Genomic DNA, 22,167 nt, shown 5'->3' with positions numbered 1-22,167 from the left:
ACTCAAACCTTTTCCACAAATAAGACACCAAAAAGGCCTCGTATTTGTGTGAATTACAATATGATTAAGTAGAACATGTTTTTGACTGAAACATTTCCCACAAGTGACGCATTAAAAGGGGTTTCTCCACAGTGTGAGTTCTATGAGCATCAAAAGCAGATTTGAAAGCAAAACACTTTCCACAGTCATACATGAAAACGGCTTTTCACCTGAGTGAATCGTCATGTGCTCAGATAAATATTGTTTGCAACTAAACTTTCCCACAGATGACGCATAGAAAAGGCTTTTCTCCTGTGTGAGTTCTCACATGAACATTGAATGCAGACTTGAAAGTAAAGATTTTCCGCAGTTCTCACATGAAAAAGGCTTTACACCGATGTGAACCATCATGTGATTAGTTAAAACGTGTTTTTGGCTAAAGATTGTCCACAGGTACCACATGAAAAAGGCTTTTCCTTCCTATGAGTTCTCTGGTGAGCATCGAAAGCAGATTTGAAAGAAAATTGCTTTTCGCAGATCACACACATGAAAGACTTTTCATCTGTATGACACCTCATGTGACCAGTTAAAAGCCTTTTTGACAAAAATATTTACCACAGATCACACACAAAAACGGCATTTTACCTGTGTGAATCGTCATGTGTCGAGTTAAAACCTCTTTTTGACAAAAACGTTTTCCACAAGTCAGACATAAAAATGGCTTTTTACCAGTATGAGTTTTCATGTGAGCCTCAAAAGCAGATCTGAAGGCAAAACGCTTTTTACAAATGACACATGAGAAAGGTTTTCTTCTGTCCTGATGTTGGTTCTCAGTTTCATCAGTTTCATCTTGGTTCCTGTTTGGTTCTGATTCAGTTTGGTATGTTTGCTCATCAACAGGAACCACCATGCAGGTATCAGTCTCCTGTTTTAATTCAATCAGTTCTTCACCCTGACTGCAGTAAACTTCTTTCTCTTCCACTTTTATCTGCAGGTGTTCTAGATCCTTCTGCTCTCCTTTTATCTGATGATCTTCTGGCTCTTCCTGTTCTTGTTTCACCTGCAGAGGTTCTAACTCCTCCTGGTCCAGAGTGGATCTCCTCTCCTGCTGACTTAGCTCATCCTCATAAACGTTATGTTTTAGATGATCTGGAGAAGAAAACAGAGAAAATTAGAATTCACTTCATTGAAGTAAATAAAAAACTTCCATCGTTAAGAGAGAAGTCACCCAAACAAAAAAACAAGGAAAAAGAAAACCGGAACTCCACCGTAAAACCAACCCGGGAGCAACGTCCCCCAAACAAAAGTTCCGCTTCGCCACTGCTGCTCCGAAACAAACAAAATATAACTTGTTCATTTTTGGAATAAATCGAATAAGTCATACATTAAAATATTTAAAATTATTTAATAAATATTAATACAACCAAAATAAAATAATGGGGTGGCAGTTTTAGGTGCGCCACATCTTCACTGCATTGATTCTCACGTGGCTTCAAAAGTATTAACCCTTGAACTTTTCCAAATTTTATCACATAAACACATCTGAAAATATATTTCATAAGAATTTTATGTAATTATCCAACATAAAGTGGGATACAATAGTGAAGTAACACTAGACATTTAGACCTTAACCTGCATCCAAACGCTGCTGTTTCTACCTATTCGGTGTAAGATGATCTGGGGAGTCCGGGAGAAATCAAGCAGTCTGCGCTGATCATCCATCTCTTCCTCCGACTGGACGATGATTTCTTTAAACTCTGTCAATGTTTCTGCAGTTCACCGCTCGCTGATTAACTGGTTTAAGCTTGGACTGGAGATATTTATTCGAGAAACACTGAAACATTCAACAAAACAGACCATGTGCCGTCCTCTTTGTCTTCTTCTTCTTCTTCTTCTACTTCTTCTTCTTCTTTCTCTCCTTTACATTGTAACGGCAGTTTGCATCCATTGCTCTTGTACTACTGCCACCTATTGGATCCTCATATATGTGTCTCAAATTCTCGTATCTTTGATTTACATATTTTATATACCTAATAAAAACATGTTCCATAGAATCACACCAACTTCATAAACCAGTAAGATGTTTCCTCATCTTAAAAAGAGTTCCATTTAAAAAAAACTGACTGGTTCTCATTCTATTCATAATTATCTCCTCCCTTGTTTATTCCTCTAACCATTACTACATCAATTGTATATAAATGACTTCCACTTATTTCATCATCCCACCTAATTTTCCAAATCTTCTTGCTTCCTCTCCAAACTATACTTTTGTCTTCAGATTTAAATAATTCTGTTATGAACAGCCATAACCTCGTTTCATCTCTTTTGCTTGTCGTCTTCTTCTTTGGGTTTTATGACTAACTGCATTCATGTCATTGCATTACTGCTACCTTGTGGATCCTACGATCATCACAACTACAGATTTTTCTCAGTGCCACTTCTCGTGGCAGAACGTGAAATGTTTTCCTCGTAATAGAAAAGAGCAGAAAAAACAAAAATACAACTACGACAAAAGACACACAGAGAATTACTGAAGACAATAATAATCAACCAAACTTTTAAAAAATCATGAACAATCAATGAATGATTTTATAAAATTTTAAAATTGATTTTTTTTAATCTAATCATCAAAGAAAATGTAAAGCACATTGTATTTTTGATAATTAGTGTATTAAGATAAACATCATCCATCCCTCACACTTTCTCTATACAGAGTAGAATAATACCAATTAATCCCTCAAGTCCAATCTTGTGAGAATGTTCTGGAAGGGAGTCCATGTCCAGTCAAACTCTGTTAATGCATGAAATTAGTTACAATGGTCCACAAGAGCACTGAGAATGGCAGTTGACCTTTTCACTGCTTTTGCAGAACAATGTTCAAATAAATCCCAAGAAGCATTAAAAGCACAATATTATAACATTAATATGAATGCTACAATAAGATTCTGGAACATTGAATCTTGTGAGACGATTACTTGTTATAATGCATAATTGAAACCGCTGAAAAAGAATGATTAAATGTTTTAATCCAAACAAGATAATTATTATTGTAAGGCATGAATATATTTGTAAGCAAAACAATTACAAAACGACAGTAAGAAAATCTCTCAAGGAAAACTGTTGGATTAAACATTTATCAAACATTTCACAATATGACGAAAGAGATACAGTTGAAGTTTTAAATGCAATAGAATTGAATGGAGAGCCAGCTTCAGGACGTCTGCTATCTCCGTCTCCAGGCCAGTTCTAACGTGCTCTCATACAACTCAATATTTATTACATTGAGGCGTTGCTTACAAATCATTTGCATAGAAGGAGACCAGATTTCAGTCACAAGTCTCTGCTCAAACAATGTTGTCATCCTGCATCCATGCAGCTGTTGTCTTCCAAGCACATTTTCGTAGCTCTTGAAGATCCTGTCTGTCAATTTCTTGAGGTTATAAAAACTTTTCTCTTGTTTCTTGTTTCTCTGGGCTACAAAACTAGAGTTTCTCAGGACTTCTAGTCTTTGATCCATTCTCCTGCTAAGGTGATAACATTTTCTTTCTGACTGGCATATTTCGTCTAGTCAAGCTATCAGTGTAGCTGCGGCTTCAGGCATTTTGCTTCTCAAATCGGCCTGCTTCCTACTGCTACAAACACACATCCTTGGTGCAAATAAATATCACATTTAACAACTTAATTAAAAAATGTCACCACTTTATAGATGCAAACCCTCCAGTAAATAACAAATTTTTATTACAATGACATTTATAGTGAACTTTTAAGACTTTTCACAGTGTGAATCCTCATGTGCCGAGTTAAATGCTGTTTTTGACGAAAACTTTTTCCACAGTTCACACATGAAAACGGCTTTTCACCAGTGTGAATCCTCATGTGCTTAGTTAAATTATGTTTTTGACTAAAACTTTTTCCACAGTTCACACATGAAAACGGCTTTTCACCAGTGTGAATCATGTGTCGAGTTAAATCCTGTTTTTGACTAAAACTTTTTCCACAATTCCCACATGAAAACGGCTTCACCAGTGTGAATCATCATGTGCTGAGTTAAATGCTGTTTTTGACTAAACCTTTTTCCACAATTCCCACATGAAAACGGCTTTTCACCAGTGTGAATCATCATGTGCCGAGTTAAATCCTGTTTTTGACTAAAACTTTTTCCACAGTTCCCACATGAAAATGGTTTTTCACCAGTGTGAATCCTCATGTGCCGAGTTAAACAATATTTATGACTAAAACTTTTTCCACAGTTCACACATGAAAATGGCTTTTCACCAGTGTGAATCCTCATGTGCTGAGTTAAATTCTGTTTTTGACTAAAACTTTTTCCACAGTTCACACATGAAAACGGTTTTCACCCTTATGAATTCTGATATGATCACTGACAGCATATTTGGCAGTCAATTGTTTTTTACAGATGACACCTGATAAAGGTTTTCTTCTGTCCTGATTTTGGTTCTCAGTTTCATCAGGCTTTTCTAAGATGTCTTGGTTCCTGTTTGGTTCTGATTCAGTTTGGTATGTTTGCTCATCAACAGGAACCACCATGCAGGTATCAGTCTCCTGTTTTAATGCAATCTGTTCTTCACCCTGAATGCAGTAAACTTCTTTCTCTTCCACGTTTATCTGCAGGTGTTCTAGATCGTTCTGTTCTTCTTTTATCTGATGATCTTCTGGCTCTTCCTGTTCTTGTTTCACCTGCAGGTTCTAACTCCTCCTGGTCCAGAGTGGATCTCCTTTCCTGGTTATAAACGTTACACTTCAGGAATCTGGATAAGCAAACAGATAAAAAGAATAAGTGTTAACTTTACTGAAGTAAATAGTAGAAATTGTTCACAGTTTAAGACACAAATGAACAAAATAACATTGAAAATTCAACAGCGTAGACAGAGATACACATCAGTCAACAAATCCAGCTGACATTTGGAGAATTCTCAAATGAGCTTCAGGTTCTGTAAACAGCTTCGATTCTATCGCTTCATCCGCGTTTATTTTGGCCCCGGCAGCCTCATCAACGACATGTCTTTCTCAAAAAAGAGAAAAGTAGACACAGAGTGTCGGATTTTTCAAGAAAAATTGACTGCTTATTTGTTCATGCAGGTGAATGGAAAACCCGTGTGCCTTGTGTGCCTGCAGCAGGTTTCGGTGCTTAAGGAATACAATATTCACCGCCACTATGAAACTCAGCATGGTGAAAAATACAAGCACTTGCAAGGAGAACTGAGAAATCAGAAGATAAATGAAATGTTGACGGTCTGAGGAAACAGCAATCTGTTTCCCCCAGAGTCGAGGCCAGTGATGCTGCGGTGAAAGCCAGCTAGCTAACTGCTAGCCAAATAGCGTTAGCATCAAAGCCTCACTGTAAGGGAGAGTTCGGCAAGAACTGCATGCTGAAGCTGCTCAAGTTGTGTCCTGAGAAGCGACAAGCTTTTCCAATATTAGCTTGACTAGAAATACCGTCGCAGACAGGATTTCAGAACTATCGGCAAATTTGGACAACCAGCTCAAACGAAAAAACGGAGTCATTTCTGGCATTTTCTGTTGCCATTGATGAGAGAGAGTATTGATGTTGCAGATGTCGCTCAACTGGCCATATTTATTCGTGGAGTTGATGTTGACTGTCAGAGGAGTTTCTAGTTGGTGAGAGACCCCATGACCGACATCTGAAGACATTTTCCGCTCGTTGTTGGAGCGCCGGACCGAGTCGGGATGGACCAAGTCGGGTGACCGAGTCGGATGGACCGAGTCGGGGTGGAAATGATTTAAATTGATTTTAAATCATTTCTAAATTTTTATCTGTTTTGATGTATTTTGTCACGCAGGACAGTGTTTGAAGTTCCAAAAACTGAATAATGTTTTGCAACTTTGTACAATCACTGTGATCAGTTTCTTATGCATAATGCATTTAAATAAATGTTTAACTGAGTAAAAATTATTGTTGAAATTGTATATACTTTTCTTAAAAAGTCTGAAGTTATTCATAATATATTTTTGTAAAAGTGAAATTTGTTTAATTTAAAAATCAACGAGTCCACTTTCATTAGTTCTATTTAATCTTGCAATGAGTTAATTTGTGCGGCCCTTGAGATCAGGTTGAGCTGAATGCGGCCCCTAAACCAAAATGAATTTGACACCCCTGCTCTAGAGGCTTGGAAGTTATGTCACTGCGTGTGACGTTACGTCGCTGGGCCCATCTTGTATGGCAACATACCAAAACAAACATTTTCTGATGGTTTTATCACCTTTCCGCTGTATCTTCCTCTCCCATAATGCTGAAAAGCAGTTTGAAACAAAGTGGGCTATATTGTGAAAAGCTTCTCCCAGAAGCCCAAAAAAACGCTACATGGAAAAATATCTAAATTAGACAAATCGACCCGTTAGAAATAAAGAGTTGGAGCAGAGACCCTGATCATCCTCTAATAACAAGATAGAAAGACTTTGAATTACTTTGGATTTACACATGTACAATGAAAGAAAATCCAGTTATAAAGTGCAACTAAAGTGTGAGATATGTACAATATAAACCTAAATATGCAACTGCTGGAGATGCATCAGCAACTCTCGCAATAAGCGAGTTAGAAAACGGATGGATGGAAACCAAACACACAAATAGTGTTGCACTCACGAAACAGACGCTTCTTCAGTTTCGGCAACTTTATTTGCACATGATGTGTGTATTTCTTTTGGGGCTGCCGTTACAAAGTCCCTTCTTCCAGAGCTACAACGTTTTAACTGACTACTGACACTACTTCCACTACACAACGAAACACTGACGCAGCACAAAGCTCAGATTGTGAGAAACTCCATTTTCTCTCCATAAATCAGCCATTCTCATTGTGATGTCTGCGTTCATTTACCTGCTAACAAACATTTATCCGGGAAAAGAGCGTTTACTAAAATGATCCTCATGCAGAAAGGTGCAGACATTTAGACCTTAACCTGCATCCAAACGCTGCTTTCCTACCTATTCGGTGTAAGATGATCTGGGGAGTCCGGGAGAAATCAAGCAGTCTGCGCTGATCCTCCATCTCTTCCTCCGACTGGACGATGATTTCTTTAAACTCTGTCAATGTTCTGCAGTTCACTGCTCGCTGATTAACTGGTTTAAGCTGGACTGAAGATATTTATTAGAGAAAACTCAAACATTCAACAACACAGACCACGTGCCGTCCTCTCTGTCTTCTTTCTTCTACCTTTTCTTCTTCTTTGTCTTCTTCTTTGGAGTTTTATGACTGTCGTTCATTCATGTCATCGCATTACCGCCACCCTTGTGGATCCAACGATCATTACAGCTACAGATTTCTCATAAAGTGCCAGTTCTCTTTGCAGAACCTAAAATCTTTTCCTAGTAACAGAATAAGCTGCAACAGAAAAGAGAAAATACAACTAAGACAAAAGAAACACTAAATTATTGAAGACAATAATAATCAACCATACTACAGAGACAACATGCAAGTTTTTATACAATGATAAGGAAGGAAAAACAAGGGCAAGACGTCTGGTACTTATGCAGCTGTGGAAAACAACCTTCCAGCCTTGTACAAGTAACCCAAATAGTTCTTTACAAGAAATTCAATTCTTTTGGTCAGAGTTCACAAAACATTTCACATGACATGACTAGCAGATGTGACCTTACTGTAATTTTCCATGACAACTCGTTAAAGCTGGACTGGAGATATTTATTAGAGAAACTCAAACATTCAACAAAACAGAACATCCGCCATCATTGTTCTTCCTCCTATTCTTCTTCTTGGAGACTTTATGACAGTCGACATTCACATTGTTTATTCTGGATAATTTGAGCAAATAGGGTGAAATATCATTCACCTAGCACTCGAAAAGTGAGACAAAGATGGGCAACCGCCGGTCAGAGATTTGATTGTTTTCCGACTTTTCAAATCAGTTTCAATCTCATTTTACTTTAAAGACAAAACTATCACAAAAACTTTTTTGCTAACTTTAATTAGCCAAAAATTTGGTTTAAGTTGGACTGGTTTAAGCTGGACTTGAGATATTTATTAGAGAAACACTCAAACATTTGACAAAACAGACCACGTGTCGTTCTCTTTGTCTTCTTCTACTTCTTCTTCCGGTGTGAGGAGGACGTGAGTGGAAGAGCGGAGGAAGAGAGCTCGAGAGCGAGTGGTTTTCTATATCTTTTGTCTTTTCTTACTGTTTTTTTTTTTGGTGTTTAATTTACTTGTTTAATTGTTTTTTCTTGTGTTTAGTTTTATCACGTTTTAAGGGGTTTTTGTTCGTTTGTTTGGGGTGTGGCCGTCGGGCGTGCCTGGCTTGCCAGCGTCTCACGGCAACAATGGTGGTGTTGTCGGTGGTGGGTCTTTCTCCACGCTGACACGGAAGAACGGCATCAAGGTGGGTGCTGGCTCTGTGTGCAGCGTGGAGGAAGTTTGTTTGGCGGTGGGTGAATTGATTGGGCACGGGAGCATCAGGTCAGCACGAATAAATGGGGCAGTGGTTTTGTTTGTTGAGAAAGTGGAGCACGCACAACAGGTGGTGGGAAAGGGTGTATCAATTGATGGTTTATTTTTACAGGTGTCACCTCTCACATTACCGAGCACTAGGGTGTTGTTATCTAATGTTCCTCCTTTCATAAGCGACAAGTTTTTGGTAAAGGAATTATCGAGACATGGAAAGTGGTGTCACCGGTGAAAAAGATCTTATCTGGTTGTAAGTCGCCATTGTTAAAACATGTTGTCTCCCACTGGAGACAACTTTTCATTATTTTAAACAGAAAAGACAAGGTGTCAACGGTAGCAAGGGAACAGAGGGTAGGTGGGGAGTTTTTGAAGAAAGTGAGTGTTGAGTTAGTGGAGGGAAGTGGTAGGAGTGTGTGTGAGAGAGAGAATGAGAGCACGGTGGTGTGTGGTGGTGGGCTGACTGGTGATGGTGGTGAGAGTGTAGAAGGGGAGAGTGGAGATGTACAGGGGGGGCAGGAGGAAGGAGTGAAAGAGAACATGATACATCTAGTGTGTGGAGATATGGGAGAGAGAGGAGGGACAGGTGGATGATAAGGTGAAAGAAATAAACAGTGAGAAATCAGTTGCAAGGTGGAACAGAGAAAGAAAAGGGTGAGGCAGAGGAGGAAATGGATTTGGAAGAATACTCCGGCAAGGAGACGGAGTAAGAGAAGGAATGTGGTGACTGCAGAGCAGGCCAGCAGGCAGGCTAATAAGGTAACTGGAGAGAGGAAAGAAATGTCTGAAAGCAGTGATGAGGAGAGCTGTTTTTCTGACACCAGTGAGATCTCGATGTCACAAGGGAGTAAAGAACCAAGATACCCAGTAGAAACTTTTAGAACATTCATAAAAGAAACGAAAGGACTTAGGGGTATAAAAATAGAAAGCTATTTTCCTGACTTAAAAATATTTTATTCCTCTGCAAGATATTATGCAAAACACAAAGAAGTATCAGGGTTTACGGACACAGAGGTTTTTAGGTTAAAGAAAATAATGACAAAAGTTAGAAAACAGTTTTAATGATGCATAATAGCTTTTTAACATTACTCACGGGTTGTTTTTTGTATTTTGTTTTTAGCCTTTTACTCATTATGAATTCGTTTAAGATTGCATCTTTAAATCTTAATGGGGCGAGGGAAGCTAAAAAAAGGGCTTTGGTTTACCAAATGATCAATCAGAAAAGAATTGATGTTTTGTTCAAACAAGAAACACATAGCGATCAAATGACTGAAACAGAATGGGTTAAAGAGTGGAGGGGGGAAATAGTGTTGAGTCACGGCACCTCAAAAGTGCAGGTGTAGGGTTTGTTTTTTCTAAAGCTTTTACCCCACTTAGCATAGAGACTGAGCACATCATACAAGGACGGTGTCTTTTAGTGAAGACAAAGTTTGAGCTTTTTAATTTTGTTTTAATTAACATCTATGCTCCGATAGCCAATGCAGAGAAGAAGCGTTTTTATGAGAAAATTGGGGAACGGTTGGGGGATTGCGGGACTGAGGATTATGTTTTTATAGGTGGGGATTTTAATTGTACTGAGAACGAGTTTTTAGATCGAAATCACACAGAGCTGCATCCGATGGCCCAACGCGTCTTGAAGCAGCTGGTCTCGTCTCATGGCCTGGTGGACGTATGGAGGAGGATGCACACAGGCTCCAGGCAGTTTACCTGGTCCCACATTGTAGTAAAATCTCTTTACCTCGTTTAGATCGTTTTTATTGTTTTAAACACCATTTTAATGTGTTTAAAACATGCCAGATCTTACCTGTGGCTTTTACGGATCATTCGCTGCTTTTAGGTAGTGTTTTTATCAGAAACATTTTACCTAGAAGCGCATACTGGCATTTTAATTCTGCTTTGACTTACAATCAGAGTTTTAAGGGTTTTAACTTATTTTTGGACCGTTTTAGAAAAAACCGGTCCATACAAGAGCTCCACACAGCCCTCCAGAGCATGCAAGGCCAGAGGTCCCCAGGCGTTGATGGGCTAACAGTGGAGTTTTTCAAGGCCTACTGGGACCTTCTGGCCCAGGACATGCTCGAAATGTACAACGAGAGTCTAGCTACCGGTTCGCTCCCCCTATCCTGTCGCAGGGCGGTCATCACCCTGCTGCTGAAAAAGGACAACCTGCAGGAGATTAAAAACTGGCGCCCTGTGTCCCTCCTCTGTACGGACTATAAAATCCTCTCGAAGGCCCTGGCCACGAGAATAGGAAAAGCCATGGAGCAGGTCATCCACCGGGACCAGACCTACTGCGTCCCCGGCAGGTCCATGGTGGACAATGTCTACCTAATTCGGGATATTTTGGGTGTACAGACAGGCTTGATTTCATTAGATCAAGAAAAGGCTTTTGACTGCGTTGAACACGACTTCCTCTGGAAAGTAATGAGGAGGTTTGGGTTCAGCGAGGGTCTTATTGCCAAGATCCAGGTGTTGTACGGTGACATTGAGAGTGTGCTGAAGATCAATGGCAGCCTGTGTGCTCCTTTTAGAGAGGCGTTCGACAGGGCTGCGCGCTCTCGGGAATGCTCTATGCACTCTCCCTGGAACCCCTTTTAAAGAATACGATCAGACATTCACGGCTTGGTTTTACCCGGTTTTAAAGACAAATTGGTTTTATCTGCCTATGCTGACGATCTCGTGGTTTTTATTAAAGATCAAAAAGACGTCAGCGTTTTAACAGAAATCATAAGAAAGTTCTCCATGCTGTCTGCCGCCAAAGTAAATTGGGGAAAAAGTGAAGCCCTGGCTGTTGGCGAGTGGCCCGACGGACTCCCGGCTCTCCCCAAAGGCATGACCTGGAGAAAAGATGGCCTAAAATATCTTGGCGAGAAAAGTTTTGTTGAAAAAATCTGGCAAAACCTAGAACAAAAAATATCAAACAAACTTGCGAAATGGAAATGGTTGCATGAAAAATGTCGCACAGAGGAAGAGTGTTAGTGCTTAATAATCTGGTCGCATCACAACTATGGCACAAGCTCATTGTACTAGATCCACCGTCAGGGCTGCTGGCAAGAATACAAAAGGAAATGATTAATTTTTTCTGGAACAATCGTCACTGGGTGCCACAGTCGGTGTTGTTTTTATCCTGAGAAGAGGGGGCCAGGGCCTTGTCCACCTGGCCGGTAGAGTCACTGTGTTTAGGATACAGTTTTTTACAAAAGTACCTGATAGGATCTCCTGTGTGGAAGGATGTAGCCAGTTGCATTCTAAGACGCGTGAATTCCTTGGGATTGGATGCTGCTCTGTTTTTAACAAATTTTAGTCTTTTAAGGTTTAAAGGAACGCCGCAATTTTATCAGAGCGTTTTTAAATCATGTGCTCTTTTTAGATTGCGTAGAGCGGAAATGACTGATTCTCTGCATTGGCTATTAGAAGAACCCTTGGTGTACGGAGCAAGACTGGATGTTAGAGAGGACACGTTCCTGGGACTAACAGAACGCTGTCTAGAGCCGGAATGGTGACCTTAAAGAGGCTGATCCGAGCATCAGGAGCAGACTTTGGCGATGCCCAGGAGGTCGCTGCCGCACTGAAAGTAAGGTCTACAAGAATGATGGAACGTGTCCTGATGAGAATAAGAGAAAGATTGACTGGAAAAGAGAAGAGTTTATTGCAGGCATACAAGGATGGAGAATGCCTGCCAAAAGAAACAGATCCTTTTCCTAAGGTTCTTCTGAGTCCAAGCTTTGAAGAGGACAGCGGTCCTCTGCTAAAGACCATGGACTCAGAAATGGATTTGTGCAAAGTGGCACCAAAGACTTTATATAAAAACTGTGTGAAAATCCTAAACAAGAGAACACTTCGAAAGAGGGACGTCAGCGTGTGGGTTGAAAGACTGAAAGGACAACCAATCCACTGGAGGACAATGTACAAACCGCCGATTAGAAAAAGGATTGGCGACCTCCAGTGGAGGATACTCCATGGCGCTATAGCCACCAACGCGTTTTTATCGGTGATTAGTCCTGGTTTTATAAATGAGTGTCCATTTTGTAGGTTGTCAGAGAGTTTTTCATGTTTTTATAGATTGCACACGATTGATAGTCTTTTTTAGTTTTTTATCGACTGTTTTTAGTCTTTTTAAAATGATTTTTACCGATGCACTATTTATTAACGGAGTACGTCATAGTAAAGCGACTAGTTTTAAGTCACGGCTTTTAAATTATTTATTAGCCGAGGCAAAATTAGCTATATATATACTCGAAGAGACAAGATGCAGGATGGACCTCAAGTTGATGTTGTGGCTCTGTGGAAAGTAAACATCAAGGCGAGGCTGAGTTTGGAGTTTGCTTTCCACAGGGCCACTGGGAATGTGCAGGGTTTTTAGAGTTATGGGGATGTGACAGTGTTGTGCATCATTTCAGGAAATAATGAACTAATTTATACTGATGTTTTATTATAATGTATTTTTTTGTAATGTATGACATAGGATTATTGTAAAACAACAAAAAAATGAAATTGTTTTATTATTATTGTAAATAAATGTTTTGTAAAAATCAAATCAAAATCTTCTACTTTTTCTTCTTCTTCTCCTTTACATTGTAACGGCAGTTTGCATCCATTGCTCTTGCACTACTGCCACCTATTGGATCCTCATATCTATGTCTCATTCTAATATCTTTGATTTACATATTTTCTACAACTAATAAAAACATGTTCCATAGAATCACAACAACTTCATAAACCAGTAAGATGTTTCCTGATCTTAAAAAGAGTTCCATTAAAAAAAAACTGACTGGTTCTTATTCTATTCATAATTATCTCCTCCCTCCTGTTTATTCCGCTAACCATTACTAGATCAATTGTATATAAATGACTTCCATTTATTTCATTATCCCACCTAATTTTCCATATCTTCTTGCTTCCTCTCCAAACTACTTTTGCCTTTATATTTAAATCACTTTACTGGCATATCAACAACTTCTTGTTTAATAGCTTCCTTAGCCAACCTATCTGCTCTTTCGTTACCCAAAATACCCACATGAGCAGGAATCCAAAATTATATTACATTTTTATGTTGTTCACGTATTCTGTTTTGAACAGCCATAACCTCATTTCATCTCTTTTGTTTTCTTCTTCTGCTGCAGTTTTTTTTTTTGTCTTCTTCTTTGGGATTTTATGATTAACTGCATTCATGTCATCGCATTACCGCCACCGCCACTACAAATTTCTCATATAGTGCCTATTCGGGGAGTCCGGGAGAAATCAAGCAGTCTGCGCTGATCGTCCATCTCTTCCTCCGACTGGACGATGATTTCTTTAAACTCTGTCGATGTTCCTGCAGTTCACTGCTCGCTGATTAACTGGTTTAAGCTGGACTGGAGATATTTATTAGAGAAACACTCAAACATTCAACAAAACAGACCACGTGCCGTCCTCACTGTCTTCTTCTTCTTCTTCTTCTTCTTCTTCTACTACTTTTTCTTCTTCTCCTTTACATTGTAACGGCAGTTTGCATCCATTGCTCTTGCACTACTGCCACCTATTGGATCCTCATATCTATGTCTCATTCTAATATCTTTGATTTACATATTTTCTACAACTAACAAAAACATGTTCCATAGAATCACACCAACTTCATAAACCAGTAAGATGTTTCCCCATCTTAAAAAGAGTTCAATTTAAAAAACTGACTGGTTCTTATTCTATTCATAATTATCTCCTCCCTTGTTTATTCCTCTAACCATTACTACATCAATTGTATATAAATGCCTTCCATTTATTTATATCCCACCTAATTTTCCAAATCTTCTTGCTTCCTCTCCAAACTATACCTTTGTCTTCAGATTTAAATAATTCTGTTATGAACAGCCATAACCTCGTTTCATCTCTTTTGCTTTGTCGTCTTCTTCTTTGGGGTTTTATGACTAACTGCATTCATGTCATTGCATTACTGCCACCTTGTGGATCCTACGATCATCACATCTACAGATTTTTCTCAGTGCCAGTTCTCGTTGCAGAACGTGAAATGTTTTCCTCGTAATATAAGAGAGCAGAAAAAATAGAAATACAACTAAGACAAAAGACACACAGAATTACTGAAGACAACAATAATCAACCAAACTTTAAAAAAATCAAGAACAATCAATGAGTGATTTCATAAAGTTTTTAAATGGATTTTTTATCTAATCATCAAAGAAAATGTAAAGTCAGTGCATAACAGCACATTGTATTTTTGATAATTAGTGTATTAAGATAAACAACATCCATCCCTCACACTTTCTCTATACATAATAGAATAATACAAATCAATCCCTCAAGTCCAATCTTGTGAGAATGTTCTGGAAGGGAGTCCATGTCCAGTCAAACTCTGTTAATGCATGAAATTAGTCACAATGGACCACAATGTCTCTTCATCTATCAGCATCAGTACTGGCTCTCCTCAGGGCTCTGAGCTGAGCTTTTGCTCTTCACGTTGTACAAACACAACATACAGTGTGATATAAACAGTATATAAGTACAATAACATACAGTTTATCATTATTGCTTTTGGATGGTTGCACAACGTCCATATGATCACATTTAAATACTAAAATTTTCAGCTTTATAGACATGAAACCCCTCCAGTCTGTCATTCTAGTTTTTAACAAAATCAAATCTATAGTGAACCTCAACATAGGACATGTACAGAAAATACTTTTACAGCTTTTCACCAGTGTGAATCCTCATGTGCTTAGTTAAATTCTGTTTTTCACTAAAACTTTTTCCACAGTTCACACATGAAAACGGCTTTTCACCAGTGTGAATCCTCATGTGCTTAGTTAAATTCTGTTTTTCACTAAAACTTTTTCCACAGTTCCCATGAAAACGGCTTTTCACCAGTGTGATCATCATGTGCTTAGTTAAATGCTGTTTACGACTAAAACTTTTTCCACAGTTCACACATGAAAACGGCTTTTCACCAGTGTGAATCCTCATGTGCCGAGTTAAATCCAGTTTATGTCTAAAACTTTTTCCACAGTTCCCACATGAAAATGGCTTTTCACCAGTGTGAATCATCATGTGCCGAGTTAAATCCTGTTTTTGACTAAAACTTTTTCCACAGTTCACACATGAAAACGGCTTTTCACCAGTGTGAATCCTCATGTGCTGAGTTAAATGCTGTTCATGTCTAAAACTTTTTCCACAGTTCACACATGAAAATGGCTTTTCACCAGTGTGAATCCTCATGTGCCGACTTAAATTCTGTTTTTGACTAAAACTTTTTCCACAGTTCACACATGAAAACGGCTTTTCACCAGAGTGATGATTCATCATGTGCCGAGTTAATTTCTGTTTTAGACTAAAACTTTTTCCACAGTTCACATATGAAAACGGCTTTTCACCAGAGTGAATCATCATGTGCCGAGTTAATTTCTGTTTTAGACTAAAACTTTTTCCACAGTTCACACATGAAAACGGCTTTTCACCAGAGTGAATCATCATGTGCCGAGTTAATTTCTGTTTCAGACTAAAACTTTTTCCACAGTTCACACATGAAAACGGCTTTTCACCAGAGTGAATCATCATGTGCTGAGTTAAATCCTGTTTTTGACTAAAACTTTTTCCACAGTTCACACATGAAAACGGCTTTTCACAGTGTGAATCCTCATGTGCTGAGTTAAACTATATTTATGTCTAAAACTTTTTCCACAGTTCACACATGAAAACGGCTTTTCACCAGTGTGAATCCTCATGTGCTTAGTTAAATTCTGTTTTTCACTAAAACTTTTCCACAGTTCACACATAAAAACGGCTTTTCACCAGAGTGAATCCTCATGTGCTGAGTTAAATACTCTTTTCGACCGAAACTTTTTTCCACAGTTCCCACATGAAAACGGCTTTTCACCAGTGTGAATCCTCATGTGCTGAGTTAATGCCGTTTTTTCACTAAAACTTTTTCCACAGTTCACACATGAAAACGGCTTTTCACCAGTGTGAATCCTCATGTGCAGAGTTAAACTATATTTATGTCTAAAACTTTTTCCACAGTTCCCACATGAAAACGGCTTTTCACCAGAGTGAATCCTCATGTGCTGAGTTAAATACTCTTTTCGACCGAAACTTTTTCCACAGTTCCCACATGAAAACGGCTTTTCACCAGTGTGAATCCTCATGTGCTTAGTTAAATTCTGTTTATGTCTAAAACTTTTTCCACAGTTCACACATGAAAACGGCTTTTCACCCTTATGAATTCTGATATGATCACTGACAGCATATTTGACAATCAATTGTTTTTTACAGATGACACCTGATAAAGGTTTTCTTCTGTCCTGATGTTGGTTCTCAGTTTCATCAGGCTTTTCTAAGATGTCTTGGTTCCTGTTTGGTTCTGATTCAGTTTGGTATGTTTGCTTATCAACAGGAACCACCATGCAGGTATCAGTCTCCTGTTTTAATTCAATCAGCTCTTCACCCTGACTGCAGTAAACTTCTTTCTCTTCCACTTTTATCTGCAGGTGTTCTAGATCCTTCTGTTCTTCTTTTATCTGATGATCTTCTGGCTCTTCCTGTTCTTGTTTCACCTGCAGAGGTTCTAACTCCTCCTGGTCCAGGTGGATCTCCTCTCCTGGTTATAAACGTTACACTTCAGAGAATCTGGACAAGGAAACAGAGAAGAGAGAAATTGTTAACTTTACTGAAGTAAATAGGAGAAATTGTTCACAGTTTTAGACAGAAATCAACAAAATAACATTGAAAATTCAACAGCGTAGACAGAGATACACATCAGTTGACAAATCCAGCTGACATTTGGAGATTTCTCAAATGAACTGATAAAAAAAAATATATTTATTTATTACAAAATTAAACGTTGTAGGGATTATTGTTAGTATTTAATAGTAAACTGTATTATTTCAATATATTATTTTTTTATTACTTTGAATAATATTTAAATGTAATTTTTGTACACTTTAATTTTTTGGGGTTGAGTTATAAATATGAATTTATTTGTAGGTCAATAGTTGTTTATTTTTTGTTCCTATTATTTGCTTTTCTAAGTTAGACAGGAAGAACTGTGGGTCCATTTGCTGAAAGTCCAGAGGCTTGGAAGTGACGTCACTGTGTGTGACGTTTACGTCGCTGGACGCCATCTTGTATGGCAACATACCAAAACAAACATTTTCTGATGGTTTTATCGCGTTTCCGCTGTATCCTCCTCTTCCATAATGCTGAAAAGCAGTTTGAAACAAAGTGGGCTATATTGTAAAAAGCTTCTCCCAGAAGCCCAAAAAAATGTTACATGGAAAAAATATCTAAAATTAGACAAATCGACCCGTTAGAAATAAAGAGTTGGAGCAGAGACCCTGATCATCCTCTAATAACAAGATAGAAAGACTTTGAATTACTTTGGATTTACACATGTACAATGAAAGAAAATCCAGTTGGAAAAGTGCAACTAAAGTATGAAATATGTACAATATAAACCTAAATATGCAACTGCTGGCGATGCATCAGCAACTCTCGCGATAAGCGAGTTAGAAAACGGATGGATGGAAACCAAACACACAAATAGTGTTGCACTCACGAAACAGACTCTTCTTCACTTTCGGCAACTTTATTTGCACATGATGTGTGTATTTGTTTTGGGGCTGCCGTTACAAGTCCCTTCTTCCAGAGCTACAACGTTTTAACTGACTACTGACACTACTTCCACTACACAACGAAACACTGATGCAGCACAAAGCTCAGATTGTGAGAAACTCCATTTTCTCTCCATAAATCAGCCATTCTCATTGTGATGTCTGCGTTCATTTACCTGCTAACAAAACATTTATCCGGGAAAAGAGCGTTTACTAAAATGATCCTCATGCAGAAAGGTGCAGACATTTAGACCTTAACCTGCATCCAAACGCTGCTGTTTCCTACCTATTCGGTGTAAGATGATCTGGGGAGTCCGGGAGAAATCAAGCAGTCTGCGCTGATCATCCATCTCTTCCTCCGACTGGACGATGATTTCTTTAAACTCTGTCAATGTTTCTGCAGTTCACTGCTCGCTGATTCACTCGTTTAAGCTGGACTGGAGATATTTATTAGAGAAACACTCAAACATTCAACAAAACAGACCACGTGCTGTCCTCTCGGTCTTCTTCTTCTTCTTCTTCTACTACTTTTTCTTCTTCATCTCCTTTACATTGTAACGGCAGTTTGCATCCATTGTTGTTGCACTACTGCCACCTATTGGATCCTCATATCTATGTCTCAAATTATCATATCTTTGATTTACATATTTTCTATACCTAATAAAAACATGTTCCATAAAATCACACCAACTACATAAACCAGTAAGATGTTTCCCCATCTTAAAAAGAGTTCCATTTAAAAAAACTGACTGGTTCTTATTCTATTCATAATTATCTCCTCCCTCCTGTTTATTCCTCTAACCATTACTACATCAATTGTATATAAATGCCTTCCATTTATTTATATCCCACCTAATTTTCCAAATCTTCTTGCTTCCTCTCCAAACTATACCTTTGTCTTCAGATTTAAATAATTCTGTTATGAACAGCCATAACCTCGTTTCATCTCTTCTGCTTTGTCTTCTTCTCTTTGGGGTTTTATGACTAACTGCATTCATGTCATTGCATTACTGCCACCTTGTGGATCCTACGATCATCACATCTACAGATTTTTCTCAGTGCCACTTCTCGTGGCAGAACGTGAAATGTTTTCCTCGTAATAGAAAAGAGCAGAAAAAACAAAAATACAACTAAGACAAAAGACACACAGAGAATTACTGAAGACAATAATAATCAACCAAACTTTTAAAAAATCATGAACAATCAATGAGTGATTTCATAAAGTTTTTAAATGGATTTTTTAATCTAATCATCAAAGAAAATGTAAAGTCAGTGCATAACAGCACATTGTATTTTTGATAATTAGTGTATTAAGATAAACATCATCCATCCTCACAATTTCTCTATACAGAATAGAATAATACAAATCAATTCCTCAAGTCCAATCTTATGAGAATGTTCTGGAAGGGAGTCCATGTCCAGTCAAACTCTGTTAATGCATGAAATTAGTCACAATGGACCACAAGAGCACTGAGAATGGCAGTTGACCTTTTCACTGCTTTTGCAGAACAATGTTCAAATAAATCCCAAGAAGCATTAAAAGCACAATATTATAACATTAATATGAATGCTACAATAAGATTCTGGAACATTGAAACTTTGTGAGACGATTACTTGTTATAATGCATAAATGAATAACGCTGAATAAGAATGATTAAATGTTTTTAATCCAAACAAGATAATTACTTATTGTAAGGCATGAATATATTTGTAAGCAAAGCAATTACAAAACGACAGTAAGAAAATCTCTTAAGGAAACTGTTGGATCTAAATGCAAAACATTTATCAAACATTTCACAATATGACGAAAGAGATACAGTTGAAGTTTTAAATGCAATAGAATTGAATGGAGAGCCAGCTTCAGGACGTCTGCTATCTCCGTCTCCAGGCCAGTTCTAACGTGCTCTCATACAACTCAATATTTATTACATTGAGGCGTTGCTTACAAATCATTTGCATAGAAGGAGACCAGATTTCAGTCACAAGTCTCTGCTCAAACAATGTTGTCATCCTGCATCCATGCAGCTGTTGTCTTCCAAGCACATTTTTGTAGCGCTTGAAGATCCTGTCTGTCAATTTCTTGAGGTTATAAAAACTTTTCTCTTGTTTCTTGTTTCTCTGGGCTACAAAACAAGAGTTTCTCAGGACTTCTAGTCTTTGATCCATTCTCCTGCTAAGGTGATAACATTTTCTTTTTGACTGGCATTTTTCATCTAGTCAAGCTATCAGTGTAGCTGCGGCTTCAGGCATTTTGCTTCTCAAATCGGCCTGCTTCATACTGCTACAAACACACATCCTTGGTGCAAATAAATATCACATTTAACAACTTAATTAAAAAATTTCCACCACTTTATAGATGTAAACCCTCCAGTAAATAACACATTTTTATTACAATGACATTTATAGTGAACTTTTAAGACTTTTCACCAGTGTGAATCCTCATGTGCTGAGTTAAAAGCTGTTTACGACTAAAACTTTTTCCACAGTTCACACATGAAAACGGCTTTTCACCAGTGTGAATCATCATGTGCCGAGTTAAATGCTGTTTTCGACAAAAACATTTTCCACAGTTCACACATGAAAACGGCTTATCACCAGTGTGAATCATCATGTGCTGAGTTAATGCCCGATTTTCACTAAAACTTTTTCCACAGTTCACACATGAAAAACGGCTTTTCACCAGAGTGAATCATCATGTGCTGAGTTAAATGCTGTTACGACTAAAACTTTTTCCACAGTTCACACATGAAAACGGCTTTTCACCAGTGTGAATCCTCATGTGCCGAGTTAAACAAAGTTTATGACTAAAACTTTTTCCACAGTTCACACATGAAAACGGCTTTTCACCAGTGTGAATCCTCATGTGCCGAGTTAATTTCTGTTTACGACTAAACCTTTTTCCACAATTCCCACATAAAACGGCTTTTCACCAGTGTGAATCATCATGTGCCGAGTTAAATGCTGTTTTTGACTAAACTTTTTCCACAGTTCACACATGAAAACGGCTTTTCACCAGAGTGAATCATCATGTGCCGAGTTAATTTCTGTTTTTGACTAAAACTTTTTCCACAGTTCACACATGAAAACGGCTTTTCACCAGAGTGAATCATCATGTGCCGAGTTAAATCCTGTTTTTGACTAAAACATTTTCCACAGTTCACACATGAAAACGGCTTTTCACCAGTGTGAATCCTCAGGTGCCGAGTTAATGCCTTTTTTTCACTAAAACTTTTTCCACAGTTCACACATGAAAACGGCTTTTCACCAGTGTGAATCCTCAGGTGCCGAGTTAATGACTTTTTTTCACTAAAACTTTTTCCACAGTTCACACATGAAAATGGCTTTTCACCAGTGTGAATCATCATGTGCCGAGTTAAATGCCGTTTTTTGACTAAAACTTTTTCCACAGTTCACACATGAAAACGGCTTTTCACCAGTGTGAATCCTCATGTGCTGAGTTAAACAAAGTTTATGACTAAAACTTTTTCCACAGTTCACACATGAAAACGGCTTTTCACCAGTGTGAATCCTCATGTGCTGAGTTAAACTCTGTTTATGACTGAAACTTTTTCCACAGTTCACACATGAAAACGGCTTTTCACCAGTGTGAATCATCATGTGCCGAGTTAAATGCCGTTTTTGACTAAAACTTTTTCCACAGTTCACACATGAAAACGGCTTTTCACCAGTGTGAATCCTCAGGTGCCGAGTTAATGCCTTTTTTTCACTAAAACCTTTTCCACAGTTCACACATGAAAACGGCTTTTCACCAGTGTGAATCATCATGTGCTGAGTTAAATGCTGTTTTTCACTAAAACTTTTTCCACAGTTCACACATGAAAAACGGTTTTTCACCTTATGAATTCTGATATGATCACTGACAGCATATTTGGCAGTCAATTGTTTTTTACAGATGACACTGATGAAGGTTTTCTTCTGTCCTGATGTTGGTTCTCAGTTTCATCAGGCTTTTCTAAGATGTCTTGGTTCCTGTTTGGTTCTGATTCAGTTTGGTATGTTTGCTCATCAACAGGAACCACCATGCAGGTATCAGTCTCCAGTTTTAATGCAATCAGTTCTTCACCCTGAGTGCAGTAAACTTCTTTCTCTGCACTTTTATCTGATGATCTTCTGGCTCTTCCTGTTCTTGTTTCACC

At 38.2% G+C, this 22,167-nt stretch overlaps 1 protein-coding gene and 2 pseudogenes across 1 annotated transcript; all 3 read right to left on the bottom strand.

Annotated features, from left to right (window-relative positions):
- Positions 1 to 3,762: 3,762 nt before the first annotated feature.
- On the bottom strand, positions 3,763 to 8,348 carry LOC129356591 (gastrula zinc finger protein XlCGF8.2DB-like; annotated as a pseudogene).
- Positions 8,349 to 15,101: 6,753 nt separating this feature from the next.
- LOC129356582 (gastrula zinc finger protein XlCGF8.2DB-like) lies at positions 15,102 to 16,607 on the bottom strand (the record flags this gene model as incomplete). The annotated part of the gene is made up of 3 exons (XM_055026164.1): positions 16,236 to 16,607; positions 16,030 to 16,151; positions 15,102 to 15,691 (listed from the first exon to the last, which is right to left on the bottom strand). Coding segments are annotated over exons 1-3 (1,023 nt in total), but the record flags the coding sequence as incomplete, so codon positions are not given.
- Positions 16,608 to 20,765: 4,158 nt separating this feature from the next.
- LOC129356583 (gastrula zinc finger protein XlCGF57.1-like) lies at positions 20,766 to 21,796 on the bottom strand (annotated as a pseudogene).
- Between the last annotated feature and the right edge of the window lie 371 nt (positions 21,797 to 22,167).

Source organism: Poeciliopsis prolifica, unplaced genomic scaffold, assembly GCF_027474105.1.
Source record: "Poeciliopsis prolifica strain line A6 unplaced genomic scaffold, Auburn_PproV2 SCAFFOLD179, whole genome shotgun sequence".
Lineage (NCBI taxonomy): Eukaryota > Metazoa > Chordata > Actinopteri > Cyprinodontiformes > Poeciliidae > Poeciliopsis > Poeciliopsis prolifica.
This window is presented reverse-complemented; position numbering and strand designations above follow the sequence as displayed.